General features: G+C 39.2%; 1 protein-coding gene across 1 annotated transcript in view; it reads left to right on the top strand.

Annotated features, from left to right (window-relative positions):
* LOC127843571 (tetratricopeptide repeat protein 16-like) overlaps positions 1–13,762 on the top strand; it is a 28,981-nt gene extending 15,219 nt beyond the window's left edge. Inside the window, 9 exon segments of the mRNA XM_052373240.1 lie at positions 164–465; positions 780–1,115; positions 4,920–5,049; positions 5,675–5,889; positions 7,231–7,478; positions 8,493–8,644; positions 13,009–13,101; positions 13,518–13,550; positions 13,552–13,762. Coding sequence (XP_052229200.1) covers positions 164–465; positions 780–1,115; positions 4,920–5,049; positions 5,675–5,889; positions 7,231–7,478; positions 8,493–8,644; positions 13,009–13,101; positions 13,518–13,550; positions 13,552–13,743 — 1,701 coding nt within the window. The 3' untranslated portion in view covers positions 13,744–13,762.
* Positions 13,763–16,239: the final 2,477 nt, after the last annotated feature.

Raw genomic sequence — 16,239 nt, 5'->3', positions numbered from 1 at the left:
GTTCTGTGGATAGTAAAACAGTTTGTTTTGTGCTGACTTGAGCAAGTTTTGTTCGGTTTTCAAGAATCTCAACGTTTCTTTTCTATGCAATATTAGATTAAACAGTGAATGTATACTAAGTGAAGGTACCTGTGTGTGTGAGCACTGTATGATCTGTTCACAGAAATCCCAGCAGACTCAACAGGAAGACAAGCCCAGCCAGAGCTCGGAGGCCCACAAGGTGTCAGCCCCGGGGGGTCCTGAGGGGGCAGGAGTGGACAGTCCCAAGGGGGATGGGGATGATGGCCTGGAGAGTGTGTTCAGCACAGCGGTGGATGAGCAGACGCTGGCGGAGGCAAAGGAGCGGCGGGGCCAGGGGGCGGGGCGACCTGGGGAGACGGGCATCTTCCAAACAGAGAAGTGGGGCATGGAGAAGCCTCCCCAGCCAAGTCTCAAACAGATCATGGATGACACAGCCATGAAACAGTATAGCGGCTTTACTCAGCCTTGCATTCAGCTCATTCATTGAACAAGCTGAATAATTCCTCTTTGGAACAAAAAACTTCTCTGGATATTTTAGACAATAATCACTTATTGAAAATTTTAAAATTTTAGACACTGCATATAGTTACATAAATCATTTGTACCTGTGTACATTTTAAAACTACATACACTTCTATAAATCTTTTGTTCCTGTAAAAAAAGGTCTCTCATTATGGTACAGTTTTTGTTGAGTGACTGTTGATAAATTTTTACGGTTTGCCACCTTATTTTGAAATTAGTTTTATTATCTTTTTTAGCTTTACAAAAGCATTGAAGCTGAAGGAAGAAAAGAACTATCAAAGTGCTATATTGTTTATCAACAAGGCATTAACAATACACAAAGATGATGTGCGGTTCTATGTAGAGAGGGCAGAAGCTTATCTAAACCTGTGTGACTTCCAGTCAGCCATTTTAAACTATAAAAAGGCGTGTCTAATGGCCCCCTCAAACCAGGAGTATTATGAGAGATTGGCATTCTTTTATTTCTTCCAAGGCCAGTCTCTGTTTGACCAGAGATTGTACCCAGAAGCCTTGGAGGCATTCTCACGATCAGCGGAAATGTGCCCAGATAACATTGGATATCACATACGCAGGTATGTTGAAAACTATCTCTGAACCTTAGTAGTTCTATTGTTCAATTGAGTCCTGTACTGGGAAATTTGGGTGTAATGCATGTGCGTAAAGTGTTGTCCCAGAATAGCCAAGTGTTGTCCCAGAATAGCCAAGTGTTGTCCCAGAATAGCCAAGTGTTGTCCCAGAATAGGCAGTGCAGTTGCATAGGCTAATCAAGGAAGACACTTTACGCTTTGTTACTTTTCATTTAAAGGAAGTCTCTTGTAAACAAATCTCTATTGTAGGCTGGAAGTGTCATCCCTGATTAGCCTGTGCGGACTGTACAGGCTATTCTGGGACGATACTTTACGCACATGCATTAAGCCCAGATATCCCAGAACAGGGCTAACATTTTTAGTTGAAATGATTTTGTCCAAGGATTTAGTAAGATGTACGCTTGTAACAATGTCCTTTTGATGTTCATTTATGTCAGTTTCAAATATGTTTTTAAAAATGTTTGAAACAGGTTTTCCAGAAGTTGGTCTCACATGGTATTTGTTATAACTGTTATTTTTGAATGCAAAATCACCCTATGTTGTAAATTTGAAAGTGTATTGTCATGGTGTTGTTGGAATGTATACAAAGCACAGTGCATCAATCACGAGGTCATCAGTTGCCATCAGTCACAATCAGATTAGTGTTGTGTAACACAAAGTTTAAGGCACAGTAAAATATGTGGCATGTGTTGTAGTTCAGTCTATGTTTGTCCCCGAAATATTATTACACAAAAAAGAAAATTGTTTTTTATTTGGTCAAATAATCTTGCATATATGAAGCAAAGACTTGTTAATTGCTCTTGTAATTGCTCCAGAGATTAAAGATATATGGCACGATATCAGAACTGTAACATTGCATATGTGTTTGTGATCTGGTGACTGTCCAAATAACTGGCTGAACACTCTGCATAGCCTCATAAAATATTTATTGCCAAAGATGAATTGACGTGTCCTTAAAATCAAACTGAAAACCTTTTATTTGTAAGTTGGATAATTAAGACTTAGAGCAAAATGGCAAGAAAACTGGGAATTTGTAGAAACAGGTACTAATCATGAAATTTTATTAAATTTATAAACTTAATACTTTCTTTTTGAAAGAAAATACTTTTCAGTAGTGATGTAAATGTTTGTGGCACAAGCCTTGTGTCATTGATGTTCATGACCAAAACTGAACCATTAATTTGACTTGTCTCTTCAGTCATTGTCAATGGTCAACTATTTAAGAAATAGAAAACCACAATGGGATCTATGACCAACAAGCTACCAGCCAAATTGTATATGAAGTCGAGCTATCTAGTTTAGTTAAAACCTATTTATTTTAGCTTGATTGCATTTAAAGTACTTTCTACTTATTTGAAACGCTCTCGAGTCCGTTTCCTGGGCCTAGAACCAGTACCTGGTGTCTTGGGGGAAATCTAAAGAATGCTCCCATAGTGAGGATCGAACCTGTGACCTCCCAGTTGCTAGGCGCACATCATATCCATTACACCACGGTCCAGTTATCTTTTTCTTATATTGAACCAAACATTTCACTAATTTATTAATATTTCATATCTCTCAAAGTAAGTTCTTTTAGAAATTATATTCACGTTTTGAAAAATATTTTGTGTAAAATGTAAGATGTTTTTTAGCTCGGCTGTTTTCGGAGAAAACCTGAGGTATTGTCATAGCCAGCTCGTCGTGTCTTGACGTCCGCTGTCGTCGTAGGCATCGTGCTTAACCTTAAAATTGGCTCTAAAATCAAAGTGCTTTTAAACTTCATATGTAGCTGCACCTTGATGAGTTCTACATGCCACACCCATAGTTGGGTCACTAGGTCAAACAAAGATCAAGGTCACTGTGACCTCTAAAAAATAAAAAAATAAAAAATTCTGACAAGCTTTCATTTATTCAAAACTGCACCCGCAGCCGAGAGTTGGCACCCGTTATGCGGTGCTCTTGTTTTTTATTTTGTAACAATAATTGATAACAAAAATAATTTTTCAGTTTCAAACTATTACCAGTGTCTACATTTAAATACATTTGAGCGCTACAGCACAGTGAAGCTAACCTGTGCAGTGATAATATATATAAATAAGTAGCACACGCGGTCCATTTAGAGCATGCCTGGTCCATATAAGGAAATAGTGACGGGTCAATATATCCTTGATGGCCTCTTTTATATTTTATGGACATAAACTAGTCATATAAATAATATGGGGCACATTTATTTAAGTGACAATATATAATGTTAAGACTTTCTTGGATCTTCTATTTTTGTGTGAAATGACCTTTATACAATTGTCATTATTAAGCATTTCCTGATATTGCATTATTATGACTTCTTTTCTAAGAAGGGCATATAAAATCAACCTCTCCGTCCCTCCATCCGTTTGACCATCAATCTCAATGTTATCCAATATCTTGTGTATTATCAAAGGTATTTGCATGAAACGTAAATATATCTGTTCAACCAACTCCTCCATCAAGGACAGCATCCCCCTGATATAGGGTTTGTGATTTGTCTGATGTTTACCTAAAGACCTCAAACTTCAGTACTGTTATGCCGTACTTTCAGTTCATAACAAAAGAAAGCAAGAGATGTGTTCGTCAGAAACACAATGCCCCTATTGCGCCGCTTTGAAAATAAACAAATTATTTTTATTTATTCTTTGACCTTGAAGGATAGCCTTGACCTTGAACTTCCACCACTCTAAATGTGCAGCTTCATGAGAACGCCGCTTTGAAAAAAAAAAAAAATACCTTTGACCTTGAAGGATGACCTTGACCTTTCACCACTCAAAATGTGCAGCTCCGTGAGATGCACATGCATGCCAAATATCAAGTTGCTATGTTCAATATTGAAAAAGTTATGGCCAATGTTAAAGTTTTTGGACAGACGGACAGACGCCATATATAAGACATTTTACCTTGGAGGATGACCTTGACCTTCACTTTTCACCACTCAAAATGTGCAGCTCCGTGAGATGCACATGTATGCCAAATATCAAGTTTCTATCTTCAATATTGAAAAAAGTTATGGCCATTAAAGTTTTCGGACGGACGGACAGACTGACATACACACATACTGACTGACGGACAGTTCAACTGCTATATGCCACCATACCGGTGGCATAAAAAAAGAGTTCATTAAAATTTCAAATGTTTGCTTTCATTATCACTTTCACTTCTTTAGATAACAGTATATCAAAAATAGCATACACAATTTAAATAAAAATAGTAATTACTGCATCTTGCTCTGTATTGTACAATGTTATGTTACCAAGGTAATATTAATTTCAATATGTTTTAGATGTTTATGCTTTGAAATCAATTTAAAAACTAAAAACTTGTTTACTTTCTAATCTGTTATTATACTTTTTTAGACATGACATCAATCATATGTGACGATGGTTATTAAAAAAGATCTTCCAATTTACATTATACTAACTGGTGGATATACTTAATGAACAAGATGCAAGAGTTAACAACAATATTATATGAGTCATGTTCTGAGAAAACTGGGCATAATGCATGTGCGTAAAGTGTCGTCCCAGATTAGCCTGTGCAGTCCACACAGGCTAATCAGGGACGACACTTTCCGCCTAAACAAGATTTTCGGTAAGAAGGGACTTCCTTTAAACGAAAAATACCATAAAAGCGGAAAGTGTCGACCCTGATAAGCCAGTGCGGACTTCACCGGCTAATCTGGAAAGAAACTTTACACACATGCATTAAGCCCAATTTTTTCAGAAAACGACTATTATAAAAAATCATTGACCAACCCGGCTGTTGTGTGTCTAATTGCAGCATCACATGCCTGGCAGCCCTACAGAGACATGGGGAGTGTCTGGCCCTGGTGAATAAGCAGCTAGAGACCGACAAGAACAACGCTGACCTCTACATTATGAGGGCCAGGCTACATGAAATGTTCAGAAATGTATGAGCTAAATGTTTTGTTGTTTTTGTTTTAAACAATTTATTTGCCAATATGCATTGTACAGTTGAATACAAATATCGCTGGAATAGAATCAGTCATGTTACACTAATTTATGCCAAGGCTATGAAAATATAACACAAAAATACTAATAATTATGAAGGTAAATTAGTATTACAAAGAGATTCGACCAATGCTCGCAAACTTTTATAACTTTTGTACTTTTGTTTTTGTCCAATTTTGGCCTTCAAGACTTAACCCTTTTTTGGTCCAAAGCAAAGATAAAATAGCTATATGCAACCAGCATAAAACAAGAATAGCATGCGAATAACTGGCAGTCTATTCAGGTGTTATGCTGTTGGCTGCTCATCAGTATCTTCAGGCTGGAAATGAATGCTTTAGAACTTTAATCTTGTAAGAAAGATCTTACATTTAATTTATGTATTTGTATTAAGTTGGATATTTATGTCTTTAATTCATTCCGTGAATCAGTCTTAAAAATGTAAACAGTGGACATAATTATTTGTTGGAATATTAAATATGTGCATTTGTCAATCAAAATTAATGTCCCAAAAAAATTATTGTTTCACAGTATATGAAGCTTATATTTTTCATTATTCCCCTACAGACAACACTTTGCTACTATGATGTGAAGGACGCGCTGGGTATTGACCCCGACCACGTTGAGGCCTCACACATGATGGCCCGCCTAGAGACTGTTGCTAGGGACAACCGTCGCCAGGCCATGCAGCTCAACCTCATGTCCAAACACAGAGAGGCACTCCAGAAGATCTCGATTGCCATAGAAACAGACCCGGCAGTGGCAGACTTCCATGTTCTCAGGTAGAAGTCTGCTGCTGTCTTGTGAAAACTGCTTTGTGAACGGAGATAATGGTAGTCTGACTTCAGTTATGGTCACTCGGAATAGTTTGGAGTGATCTGAAAGTTATATCACTACATGTATCAACTGTATAACCTTGTGTCCATAGAACTTATAGAAAGTAAGGAGCATACACAAAAAAGTAAATAAAAAAGACTGACCATTGTACATATATTATTATCCCCCGCCAGAGGCGGAGGGATATTGTTTTGGCGTTGTCCGTCCGTCCGGCTGTCCGTCCGGCCGGCACTTTTGTGTCCAGAGCCATATCTTGGAAGTGCTTTGGCGGATTTCATTGAAACTTCGTATGAGTATATATATGCATAAGAGGATGATGCACGCCAAATGGCATTGTACACCATCTGTTAAAAACAGAGTTATGGCCCTTTTTATCTGGAAAAATTGCTTTTTACTATAGGCACTGTTGTGTCCGGAGCCATATCTTGGAAGTGCTTTGGCAGATTTCATTGAAACTTGGTATGAGTATATATATGCATAAAAGGATGATTCAGGCCAATACACCATCTGTTAAAAACAGAGTTATGTCCCTTTGTATCTTGAAAAAAATGCTTTTTACCATAGGCACTTTTGTGTCCGGAGCCATATCTTGAAAGTGCTTGAGCCATATCTTGGAAGTGCTTTGGCGGATTTAATTGAAACTTGGTATGAGTATATATCCCCCGCCAGAGGATGTTTTTGTGGAAAACGCACGACTTATTAATTCACCTAAATAAATTTTGAAGGCTCAAGAACCTTCCTCTGTCTTAGTTTTTAGTTATTGTCCTCCGGCCGTCCATCTGTCAGTATGTTCATCCGTCCGATTTGCACCCATCCTCAAACAAATCATATGTTGCGGGGGATATCAATTCTACAAATTTGCTTGTTTTAGTACAGGTTGAATGTGCACAAACAATTTACCTCTTTATCATGTTTACAGAGGAACCCTTCACATCAATTTACCTCTTGGCATTTCCTTATAGAGGTGCCATAAACATTGTTCATTGCCATTAAACATCTTCTTTAAAGTGGTGCTCTATTCAATGTTATTGCCATTTATGCCACTTAATTGTTATATGTTTACAGAAGTGCTCTGCTTCTTGTTGTCGTGTCTACAGAGGAACTCTACTTCATGTTATCTTGTTTACAGAGGTGATATACACATAAGGAGTGATGAACACTCCTTTTTGTTACAGTTAAACAGAGATGCTCTACTTCAAATTATTATTATTTATGATTTCCAACACATTTTATTTCAAGACTGCCAAAAAAATACATGTGGAGTACTTCTGTTGTCATGGTTACAGAGGTGCTCTACACAGAAAGCTGGGAGACTACAACGCAGCTATAGATGACTTTCTGTTGGCTCTGGACAAGTGTGACCACGAGGAGGAGAGTCCAGTCTACATCGACTCTCAGAGACAACTGCTGCTCACTTACAACGACTTCGCAGTTGAGTGCTTCTCCAAGGGATTCTTTGAGGAGGCCATCATCCTCTTGAACAAGGCAATCAAGGGAGAGAAGCGAGAAAAAGGACTCTATGTCAACAGGGGAGGTAAGTTTTTTATATCAACTTTGACTTCAAAATCTAAACCATCAATTTCTTTTTTGCTTCCCAGAAGGATGAAATAGTAAGGATTTATTGTTGAGGGTATTTTTAGGATAGTTTAAATATTAGAGCATCTCTATAAAGACAAATTGGTTATGATATGATATCATATATGATGCTATGCTACTGTAAAACTAATTTTATTGGCGAGACACTAGTTTTTGTGCATTCCATGGTTTGAATAAATCTAGAATTGTCTCATGAATTTCAAGTTTGACTAGCTTTTTTAGTGTGGTCTAATTATGTCCTGATATTTGACATTTGCAAGTTACAATTTACAAATAAACTGTTATTTTCACCCCATTAATTAGTACTTAGCAAACCTAAATTTTCTACAGTTTGCAATTGATTGTCACTTATAAGAAACCTGCTTTGTTGTTTTAGAAAAAGTTTATTGTCAAATCAGTTTATTAAGGTTTTACTATTTAATTGACACTTTTTGGTTTTAGTCCCTTTTTCACACTGTGATGTGCAATTTTTGCATAACAGTGGTCTATTGCTTAAATGACATGTTGATAATGTGGTATACTTCTCACAATTCGGCTATAACATTTGAAAAATAGAATATCATAATACTAATCACATTTCTTTAAAAGTTTGTGTCTTTTTATAAAATTGAGAATCCGTGAATTTAAAAGATAAAGAAACCGTCATTTATTAAAAAGCCAAACAATTTAATGACATTATGGAATAATGTTTTGACAGTATAGTATGTTGATAATATGAGCCTCATTCTAGGATAACTGGACGTCATGCATGTGTGTTAAGTGTCATATTATCCACTTTTATGAAATTTTGAATTTAAAAAAGGTCTGTTCTGAACAAAAATCCAATGTAGTGGAAAAGTGTTAGTGATTAGTGTGTGTGTGACTGCACAGGCTAATCTGAGACGACACTTAACGCACATGAACTTAGCCCAGTTTTCCCAAAATAAGGCTAATATCGTGTGTTTTGTTGCAGATTGTTTCTTTCGTCAAGATGAGTTCAGTTTTGCGATGCAGGATTATGAGCAGGCCCTGGAGATGGACCCTTCTGACGATACCATCAAGTCTAGAATCTCTGTGATACACAACGAGTTTGGTGTGCAGGCCTACCAGGACAAGATGTTCCCGGTAGTAGGTTGCCAGTTAATCAATAGTCACATACATGATAAACATAAACTAAAGCTGAGCCTATTTGTTGACCAGTATCTATTGGTCAATAGTCATATACATAGTTACATAAACTAAAGCTGAGCCTATTGGTTAGTGAGTATCTATTGGTCAATAGTCATATACATAGTTACATAAACTAAAGCTGAGCCTATTGGTTTGCCAGTATCTATTGGTCAATAGTCATATACATAGTTACATAAACTTAAGCTGAGCCTATTGGTTGGTCAGTATGTATTGGTCAATAGTCACATACATAGTCACATAAACTAAAGCTGAGCCTATTGGTTGGCCAGTATTTATTGGTCAATAGTCATATACATAGTTACATAAACTAAAGCTGAGCCTGTTGGTTGGCCAGTATATATTGGTCAATAGTCACATACATAGTCACATAAACTAAAGCTGAGCCTATTCGTTGGCCAGTATCTATTGGTCAAAAGTCACATACATAGTTACATAAACTAAAGCTGAGCCTATTGGTTTGCCAGTATTTATTGGTCAATAGTCATATACATAGTTACATAAACTAAAGCTGAGCCTATGAGTTGGCCAGTATTTATTGGTTAATAGTCACATACATAGTTACATAAACTAAAGCTGAGCCTATTGGTTGGCCAGTATTTATTGGTCAATAGTCATATACATAGTTACATAAACTAAAGCTGAGCTTATTGGTTGGCCAGTATCTATTGGTCAATAGTCACATACACATGTACATAGTTACATAAACTAAAGCTGAGCCTATTGGTTGCCAGTATCTATTGGTCAATAGCCATATACATAGTTACATAAACTAAAGCTGAGCCTATTGGTTGCCAGTATCTATTGGTCAATAGTCATATACATAGTTACATAACCTAAAGCGGAACCTATTAGTTGGCCAGTATCTATTAGTCAATAGTCACATACATAGTCACATAAACTAAAGCTGAGCCTATTGGTTAGCGAGTATCTATTGGTCAATAGTCATATACATAGTTACATAAACTAAAGCTGAGGCCTATAAGTTGGCAAGTATCTATTGGTCAATAGTCACAGACATAGTCACATAAACTAAAGCTGAGCCTATTTGTTGGCCAGTATCTATTGGTCAATAGTCATATACATAGTTACATAAACTAAAACCGAGCCTTTTGGTTGCCAGTATTTATTTGTCAATAGTCAAATACATAGTTATGCCCCCCCTTCGAAGAAGAGAGGGGGGTATATTGATTTGCTCATGTCGTTTGGCTCGGTCGGTCTGTCGGTCGGTCTGTCGGTCCGTCCACCAGGTGGTTGTCAGACGATAACTCAAGAACGCTTGGGCCTAGGATCATGAAACTTCATAGGTACATTGATCATGACTCGAAGATGACCCCTATTGATTTTGAGGTCACTAGGTCAAAGGTCAAGGTCACGCTGACCAGAAATAGTAAAATGGTTTTTGAATGATAACTCAAGAACGCATACGCCTAGGATCATGAAACTTCATGGGTAGATTGATCATGACTTGCAAATGACCCCTATTGATTTTGAGGTCACTAGGTCAAAGGTCAAGGTCACGGTGACCCAAAATATTAAAATGGTTTCCGGATGATAACTCAAGAACGCATACGCCTAGGATCATGTAACTTCATGGGTAGATTGATCATGACTTGCAGATGACCCCTATTGATTTTAGGTCAAAAGGTCAAAGGTCACGGTCACGGTGACCCGAAATAGTAAAATGATTTTTCGGATGATAACTCAAGAACGCTTTTGCCTAGGATCATGACACTTCATAGGTACATTGATCGTGACTCGCAGATGACCCCTATTGATTTTCAGGTCACTAGGTCAAAGGTCAAGGTCACAGTGGACAAAAATCGTATTCACACAATGGCTGCCACTACATCGGACAGCCCATATGGGGGGCATGCATGTTTTACAAACAGCCCTTGTTACATTCACTAAAGCTGAGCCTATTAGTTGGCCAGTATCTATTGGTCAATAGTCATATACATAGTTACATAAACTCAAGCTGAGCCTATTGGTTAGCGAGTATCTATTGGCCACTAGTAAGTGTACATAGTTACATAAACTAAAACTGAGCCTATTAGTTGGCCAGTATCTATTGGTCAATAGTCACATACATAGTTACATAAACTAAAGCTAAGCCTATTGGTTGCCAGTATCTATTGGTCAATAGTCATATACATAGTTACATAAACTAAAGATGAGCCCATTAGTTGGCCAGTATCTATTAGTCAATAGGCACAGACATAGTCACATAAAATAAAGATGAGCGTTTTGGTGGGTTGGTACCTATTGGTCAATACCGTAAGTACTCTAAGTTTACGGGACACTCTTAATTTTCGAATACCCCTGTTTTGACCATAAATAATTATTTTTTGTGACTCTAAACGTTGGGACATTCAGGTTTTCATCAATAATAAATGACTCGGAATTTTCATACAGTTTACTTTACATTGCTATTTTAATGCAATAAAATCAGGCAGATGAATTCCTTAAGGCAATAGACCATAACCTTTGTGTTATTGGATTAGTAGCTAGTACATGTATATCAATTACTAGTATATGGAATCAACCAACATCTTAAACTGAACATGCACATAAGTTATAAATATTACATGGCATGTTATTTTACAAGCATGTGTTATTATGTGTTGAAACAATTAATGCTATGCACATTGCATCCCGTTTCCAATCGTCAATACAATATTTATAGTGTCTCTAACTTTTTGCACACCTGTATTTAAAAAATATTTTTTGTATTTAAATTTTTTGGAGTAGAAAATAATATTGTCAAAAAAAACTAAGAGTTATTACGGTAGTCATATACATAGAAGTATAAACTAAAGCTGAGCCATGTACATCAAGATGTTTGCTGCAGGTATTTGTCATGTACATCAAGATGTATTTTGTGGGTATTTGTCATGTACATCAAGGTGTTTGTTGTGGGTATTTGTCATGAACATCAAGATGTTTGTTCTGGGTATTTGTCATGTACATCAAGATGTATTTTGTGGGTATTTGTCATGTACATCAAGATGTTTGTTGTAGGTATTTGTCATGTACATCAAGATGTTTGGTGCGGGTATTTGTCATGTACATCAAGATGTTTGTTGTATGTATTTGCCATGTACATCAAGATGTTTGATGTGGGTATTTGTCAGATGTTTGTTGTAGGTATATGTCATGTACATCAAGATGTTTGTGCTGGGTATTCGTTTGGTACATCAAAATGTTTGTTCTGGTTATTTGTCGTGTACATCGAGACGTTTATTCTGGGTATTTGTTGTGTAAATCAAGATGTTTGTGCTTGGTATTTGTTGTGTACATCAAGATGTTTGTTGTGTGTATTTGGCATGTACATCAAGATGTTTGTTGTGGTTATTTGGCATGTTCATCAAGATGTTTGTTTTGGGTATTTGGCATGTACATCAAGATGTTTGTTGTGGGTATTTGTCATGTACATCAAGATGTATTTTGTGGGTATTTGTCATGTACATCAATATGTTTGTACTGGGTATTGTTGTGTACATCAAGATGTTTGTTCTTGGTATCAGTTGTGTACATCAAGATGTTTGTTCTGGGTATTTGTGGTGCACATCAAGATGTTTGTTTTGGGTATTTGTAATGTACATGAAGATGTTTGTTGTAGGTATTGGCATGTACATAAAGATGTTTGTTCTGTGTATTTGTCTTGTACATCAAGATGTTTTGGGGGGTATTGTTGTGTACATCAAGATGTTTGTTCTTGGTATTTGTCATGTACATCAAGATGTTAGTTTGGGTATTTGTTGTGTACATCAATATGTTTGTTTTGGGTATTTGTCATAAACATCAAGATGTTTGTTCTGGGTATTTGTCATGTACATCAAGATGTTTGTTCTTGGTATCAGTTGTGTACATCAAGATGTTTGTTCTGGGTATTTGTTGTGCATATCAAGATGTTTGTTTTGGGTATTTGTCATGTACATGAAGATGTTTGTTGTATGTATTGACATGTACAGATGTTTGTTCTGTGTATTTGTCTTGTACATCAAGATGTTTTTTGGGGGTATTTGTAATGTTGTGTACATCAAGATGTTTGTTCTTGGTATTTGTCATGTACATCCAGATGTTTGTTGTGGGTATTTGTTGTGTAAATCAAGATGTTTGTTTTGGGTATTTGTTGTGTACATCAAGATGTTTGTTTCGGTATTTGTTGTGTACATAAAGATGTTTGTTCTGGGTATTTGGTGTGTACATAAAGATGTTTGTTTTGGGTATTTGTCATGTACATGGGTACTTGTGTACATCAAGATGTTAATTGTAATGTCATGTCGTGTACATTTCAGGATGCAGAGAAGCGGTTCAGCCAGGCTCTGGAGTTTCACCCCAAGGTTGGCCAGTACTACATCTCCCGGTCACGGGCCCGATACATGATGGAGGTACACACTGGCATTGTTACATTGTCATAGTTAACATTCGGGCCTTGGTGTCTGTTTGGTCCATAGGTCTGTTGAAAGACAGTGTTAAGTCTGTTTTAAAGACAGTGTGTCAATATAATACTAGTAATACAAGTTTTAATTTACAGCTGGAAAGATTTTTATTTTGTTATACTTTGTATACCTTTAACTGGTCAAGTAACAGATCATGTAGCATAAACATAATGCCTCACTTTAGTGGATGTCAAATGCTTCCTCAAAAATCATGATTTTAATGATTTCAAGATGTAGTTTGTATTGATTTCCTTTAGTGATTTTTATTGTTTCATTGCAGTTCATTAAAATTACATGAAATATGTATTACTTTTCTTGTGAAAGGGTTTCCCTTTTAGTAGGTTCTTGTACCCTTGTATGTTAGAAACATGACGGGTGCGCGAGGTGACTTGATCATGGGGTCTACTACTGGACCCGGACAATGAGGACGTCATCTCCATCCTGTCCCGTCTGTTCCCGGGCAAGTCTGTGGGTGACGTGCTGGCCAGCAGGGCAGCTGAGAGTGCCAAGATGGCCATCAGGAACATCTTCCACCCTCCCCGATCACAGCAGACACAACAGGAGGGGGAGGAGGAGTCTGTTGCTAGGTAAGATGACTATCAGGAACATCTCCTACCCTCCCTGATCACAGCAGACACAACAGGAGGGAAGGAGGACTCTGTTGCTAGGTAATATGACTATCAGGAATATCTTCTACCCTCCCTGATCACAGCAGACATAACAGGAGGGGGAGGAGGAGTCTGTTGCTAGGTAAGATGACTATCAGGAACATCTCCTACCCTCCCTGATCACAGCAGACACAACAGGAGGGGGAGGAGGAGTCTGTTGCTAGGTAAGATGACTATCAGGAACATCTCTACCTCCCTGATCACAGCAGACATAACTGGAGGGGGAGGAGGAGTCTGTTGCTAGGTAAGATGACTATCAGGAATATCTTCTGCCTCCCTGATCACAGCAGACATGACAGGAGGGGGAGGAGGAGTCTGTTGCTAGGTAAGATGACTATCAGGAACATCTTCAACCCTCCCCGATCACAGCAGACACAACAGGAGGAGGAGGAGTCTGTTGCTAGGTAAGATGATTATCAGGAACACCTTCCACCCTCCCTGATCACAGCAGACACAACAGGAGGGGGAGGAGGAGTCTGTTGCTAGGTATGATGATTATCAGGAACATCTTCCACCCTCCCCGATCACAGCAGACACAACAGGAAGGGAGAAGGAGTCTGTTGCTAGGTAAGATGACTATCAGGAACATCTTCCACCTCCCCGAGCACAGCAGATAACAGGAGGGGAGGATGAGTCTGTTGCTAGGTAAGATAACTATCAGGAACATCTTAACCCTCCTCGATCACAGCAGACACAACAGGAGGGGAGGAGGAGTCTGTTGCTAAGTAAGATAACTATCAGGAACATCTTCCACCCTCCCCAAGCACAGCAGACATAACAGGAGGGGAAGGAGGAGTCTGTTGCTAGGTAGAGTAAGATGACTATCAGGAACATCTTCCACCTTCCCCGATCACAGCAGACACAACAGAAGGGGAGGAGGAGTCTGTTGCTAGGTAAGATGACTATCAGGAACACCTTCTACCCTCTCCAATCACAGCAGACACAACAGCAGGGAGAGGAGGAGTCTGTTGCTAGGTAAGATGACTATCAGGAACACCTTCGCCCCTCCCTGATCACAGCAGACACAACAGGAGGGGGAGGAGGAGTCTGTTGCTAGGTAAGATGACTATCAGGAACATCGTCTACCCTCCTCGATCACAGCAGACACAACAGGAGGGGGAGGAGGAGTCTGTTGCTAGGTAAGATGACTATCAGGAACACCTTCTACCCTCCCCCCCCCCCCGATCACAGCAGACACAACAGCAGGGAGAGGAGGAGTCTGTTGCTAGGTAAGATGACTATCAGGAACATTTCCACCCTCCCCGATCACAGCAGACATAACAGGAGGGGGGGAGGAGGTCTGTTGCTAGGTAAGATGACTATCAGTAACATCTTCTACCCTCCCTGATCACAGCAGACATCACAGGAGGGGAAGGAGGAGTCTGTTGCTAGGGAGATGACTATCAGGAACATTTTCCACCCTCCCCTATCATAGCAGACACAACAGGAGGGGAGGAGGAGTCTGTTGCTAGGTAAGATGATTATCAGAAAAAATCTTCCAACCTCCCTGATCAGACACAAAAAAGGAGGAGGGGAGGATGAGTCTCTTGCTAGGTAAGATGACTATCAGGAACATCTTCCCCCCCCCGATCACAGCAGATAAACAGGAGGGGGAGGAGGACTCTGTTGCTAGGTGAGATAGCCATCAGGAACATAATCCACCTCCCCGATCACCGCAGACATCACAGGAGGGGGAGGAGGACTCTGCTGCTAGGTAAAATGATTATCAGGAACATCTTTCACCCTCCCAATCGCAGCAGCAAACAAACAGGAGTGGAGGAGGTCTGTTGCTAGGTAAGATGACTATCAGGAACATTTCACCCTCTCCAATCACAGCAGACACAACAGCAGGGAGAGGAGGAGTCTGTTGCTAGGATAGATGGAGGATCAGGAAACACTTTCTACCCTCCCTGATCACAGCAGACATAACAGGAGAGTGAGGAGGAGTCTGTGCTAGGTAAGATGATTATCAGGAACATCTTCCACCCTCTCGATCACAGCAGACAACAGGAGGGGGAGGAGGAGTCTGTTGCTAGGTGAAAGATAGCCATCAGGAACATATTCCACCCTCCTTCGATCACAGCAGACACAACAGGAGGGGAGGAGGAGTCTGTTGCTAGGTAAGATGACTATCAGGAACATCTTCCACCTCCCCGATCAGCGAACAACAGGGAGGGGGAGGAGGAGGATGTTGCTAGGTTAGCTGGGACTATCAGGAACATTTTCCACCCTCCCCGATCACAGCAGACACAACAGGAGGGAGGAGGAGTGGTTGCTAGGTAAGATGACTATCAGGAACATCTTCCACCCTCCCTGATCAGACCAACAGGAGGGGAGGAGGAGTCTGTTGCTAGGTAAGATGACTATCAGGAACATCTTCCACCCTCCCCGATCACAGCAGACACAACAGGAGGGGAGG

The sequence above is a fragment of the Dreissena polymorpha genome, chromosome 9, assembly GCF_020536995.1.
Source record: "Dreissena polymorpha isolate Duluth1 chromosome 9, UMN_Dpol_1.0, whole genome shotgun sequence".
In the NCBI taxonomy this organism is placed as follows: Eukaryota; Metazoa; Mollusca; class Bivalvia; order Myida; family Dreissenidae; genus Dreissena; species Dreissena polymorpha.
The sequence above is the reverse complement of the archived record's forward strand: the minus strand, read 5'-3'. Positions and strand labels throughout refer to the sequence as shown.